Genomic DNA, 1,299 nt, shown 5'->3' with positions numbered 1-1,299 from the left:
CGTCTCCCATCCACCCTGCAAAGCCACTAGCAGCATGTCTGGGTGCCACCGGGGCTGTCACCTCTCTGCCAGGCTGCTCAGGGGGGACAGGCACTTCCTGGGAGCTGCTGGAGGCTGCAGGGGGTGGCACTAACGCCCTATCTGTGCTCGGCAGGCTCATCCGCAGGGAGCACTCAGACCCCATCATGGAAGAGCTGAATCCAGGGGATGCACTGGAGCCCGAGGGACGGGGCACAGGTGAGTCCCCCCAGTCCTGGCAGGGGTGGCCCGTGCCAGAGATGTGCACCGCTTGGCACCCTCTGTGCCTTGGGATGCCACATGCCCAGTTTGGTCACCAGTCTGCTCCCCACCAGCTCACTGGAGCCCACATCACCCGGGAGTGGCCCCATGCTTTCTCCCTCCACCTGTACCCAGCTAAGGGTGCTGTCTCCAGTTGTTCTGCAGGGCTTCACTCTTGGGGGGCTCCTTCCTGGGTGCCCACTGTTCAAAGCTAACCTCTGCATTTGACAGGGGGCCAGGCAGCCCCCTGTGTCCCACAGCCCCCCAGGCACTGCCTGTCCCCTCCACTGCCTGGTAAGCTGACCCACCAGATTGCAGGGTGCCACCCATACAGGGACCCTTACTCCTGCACTGGGGTCACACCATCTTCCCTGTTGCTCTAGCATTGCTGGGAGTGTTGCTGCTGGCTGTGGGAGCCCACGCCAGCAGCAGGGTGTTGTGCTGGGAGATGTGGGGCCGGGCCCTGGGCATGACCTGATCCTGTCCTTGCAGGGGGTGCAGTGACAGATTTTGATGGTGATGGGATGCTGGACCTGATCCTCTCCCATGGCGAGTCCATGGCACAGCCGATCTCCATCTTCAAGGGCACCCAGGTGAGTCAAGCAGGGGGTCCTCGCGTTGTCCCCATCCCTTCTGCTTCTCCCAGCTCAGTGTCTCTGTTCCCTCCTCCCTCACAGGGCACCAGCAACAATTGGCTGCGTGTCATCCCCCGCACCCGCTTTGGGGCCTTTGCACGGGGGGCCAAAGTGGTGCTGTTCACGCGGCACAGTGGGGCCCACCTGCGCATCATCGACGGCGGATCGGGGTACCTCTGCGAGATGGAGCCCGTGGCGCACTTCGGACTGGGTGAGCCGGGGGGGCAAGGGGCTGCCTCCACGCCCAGCCCTCCCCAGCACCCCCCTCGGCAGGGGCCACTTCTGCTGCCCCGGCGCCCTGCAGCACAGTAGTCATCCATGCCCATCACCCTGAGCATGGTGGGCTCCAGGGGAGGCTGCGGGCAGGGTGGCCAGCAACTGCAGC

The 1,299-nt window shown here is 64.6% G+C and overlaps 1 protein-coding gene across 1 annotated transcript in view; it reads left to right on the top strand.

The window, feature by feature from the left end:
* Positions 1-1,299, top strand: part of CRTAC1 (cartilage acidic protein 1) — a 9,686-nt gene that overhangs the window by 6,709 nt on the left and 1,678 nt on the right. Inside the window, exons 8-10 of the mRNA XM_009587037.1 lie at positions 145-237; positions 772-872; positions 957-1,125. Of these exons, the coding sequence (XP_009585332.1) occupies positions 145-237; positions 772-872; positions 957-1,125 (363 nt within the window). The remainder of the gene's footprint in view (positions 1-144; positions 238-771; positions 873-956; positions 1,126-1,299) is intronic.

Source organism: Fulmarus glacialis, unplaced genomic scaffold (assembly GCF_000690835.1).
Source record: "Fulmarus glacialis isolate BGI_N327 unplaced genomic scaffold, ASM69083v1 scaffold18581, whole genome shotgun sequence".
Classification (NCBI taxonomy): domain Eukaryota; kingdom Metazoa; phylum Chordata; class Aves; order Procellariiformes; family Procellariidae; genus Fulmarus; species Fulmarus glacialis.
Note: the sequence above shows the minus strand (reverse complement) of the source record. Positions and strands in the feature narration are given on the sequence as shown.